Source organism: Galeopterus variegatus, unplaced genomic scaffold (genome assembly GCF_000696425.1).
Source record: "Galeopterus variegatus unplaced genomic scaffold, G_variegatus-3.0.2 Scaffold893, whole genome shotgun sequence".
NCBI lineage: Eukaryota > Metazoa > Chordata > Mammalia > Dermoptera > Cynocephalidae > Galeopterus > Galeopterus variegatus.
In genome coordinates, this window is record NW_007727004.1 from 554,010 (window position 1) to 556,057 (window position 2,048).

General features: G+C 35.1%; 1 protein-coding gene across 1 annotated transcript in view; it reads right to left on the bottom strand.

Moving 5' to 3' along the window:
- Window positions 1-582: 582 nt before the first annotated feature.
- LOC103590916 (UDP-glucuronosyltransferase 2B10-like) overlaps window positions 583-2,048 on the bottom strand; it is an 8,976-nt gene continuing 7,510 nt past the window's right edge. Inside the window, exon 4 of the mRNA XM_008573259.1 lies at window positions 583-1,047. Coding sequence (XP_008571481.1) covers window positions 768-1,047 — 280 coding nt within the window. The 3' untranslated portion in view covers window positions 583-767. The remainder of the gene's footprint in view (window positions 1,048-2,048) is intronic.

The following is a 2,048-nucleotide window of genomic DNA, read 5'->3' on the forward strand; positions in this document are numbered from 1 at the left end:
GAAGTTCAAACCTTTCAACTACTATCAAAGGCTGAAAATTAGAATGAAATCAACCAGGTGAATCATTTTAAACCACCATGAAAAAAAGAGAATTGGCTTGTGAAACCAAAGACTTTCTAAAATTGTTCAATTTTACAGTAGGAAGCAGGTAGGAGTCGTTATATTTCTAATTCCAGATACATTCCACTGGGAAATGACTTAACTTTGAGAAGGTAAATGTTTTGCTATGTCTTTTAGGAAAGAAATGATGCTGAGGCTGGATTTACAATAAAAGCCAAGCAGCACTTCTTGTCTTACAATATCAAAAGGAAGGGTGAGACTTTTTATGTAGGTTAATTATTGATAGTTTCTTCAGCAAGGTTAAAAGAACAAAATGTTGCTCAAAATGAAGCCATACTCTTCTGAATATTGGCAAAACAGCACAGATACAGTGAGTAAACTTCTTAAAGTTCTTGTGACTGTGTACAGTGTGTGAAATTAGTTAACCTCAGTAAATTTTTATTTGTATAACTTGTGAATTAGAACAATACATGTCCATATGATTTTACATAATTTTTTATTTTTCATAGTTTTAAAAAATTTTTGACAGGAAATATTTCTAACTCTTAAGTGGGTATTAAATCTCTATAAAGCAAATTTTGATTTGATGATGGTAAATTGTAAAAATTTGGCCACAGGAGGAAGGAAATCTTGCATCATAATCTCTTGCTGGAATCAACTGGAGTAGTTCCACCCATCCTATATCCCAGCTTCAGGCCTAGATACAACTACTCCCTTTTGTTCTTCTTTCCTGTTTTAGCAAATTTCCGGTAAAAAAACAGACAGCATTTTGTTATGAGGAATATTGCAGTTGTCACACAGGCCAGCAGGAACCCAATAACATCCAAAGAGTGGTACTGGATCCAGTTGAGGTTGTGGGCTGCAACCCTCAGGTGTTTGGCGCCTTTGTGACGCATGACAAACTCAACCCAGAAGACTGCTCGATCTAGAGGTCTCATGGGCTGATCATGATGAATCCTTGATAATTTCATAACATTCTCTTTATATCTGAAAGAGAAACATAAAGATACCAACATACAAAGGCAATTAATTTCCCTAAGCATAGCAAGTTCACAAAATGTTTTTGAAAAGTGTCATACAAGTGATAACAAGGTAAATGCATAGAATCGCTGTAGAATTCATACATTTTTATATGGGCCTTCATAGACATTTGGCTTTTTCTCAAAAATGACAGTTGTTATTTTCTCATTGACAAATATTTTTTAAAGTAAAAATGACAGGTCAGATGGGAAAGTTAATTCCTGTCTAGCAAAGGAAATATTATGAGACATTCTAAATGCTATAAGTGAGATAGTGGAAATGCAATTTGAGAATGATGATCACCTTGATGTTTTTAACGGTAATTGTGTCGTGGTCGGTGAAATACATCCTAACCAGTCTCTCTGTTTCTACTCTTCCTTTCTATCGTCTACTAATTTTCACTCAGTAGCCACAATATCTTTTTTTAAACAAATGTCAGACTATGACATTTTCTTGTTCAAGATTTCCGTCCGGCTTCTCTTCACATTAAGAATAAAACCCAAATCTGTTCTATGAACTACAGGACTCTGCAAGGTCAGACACTGGCAACCTCTTCTCCTATCACTTTCCCCATGAACACTCTTCGAGGGACAATGGACTTCTATTATCATTCCTTGAAGCTACCAAATCTGTTCTCACCTTAGCACCTTTATACTTTTTGTCCCTTCTCTTCCTCTCTTGAATAGTTTTCCTTTCAACATCCTAAGGCTTGGCTCTATTTCTTTTTGAGGGCTCCACTTAAATGTCACCTCTCAGGAAGGCTTTTCCTGGCCACGTCAGGATAGCACCCTGAGTATTTCCTCTGCTGTTTTGTGCTTATTTTGCTATTTGATTCCTAAAAATTTTAAATACATTATATCTTCTCAAATAAACCCAATGTACATACATTAAGTAAATAACTCCAAATTACAAAATTAGTTTGAAAATTATTATGAAGTGAAGATGCCAATGTGCATACTACTCAGATC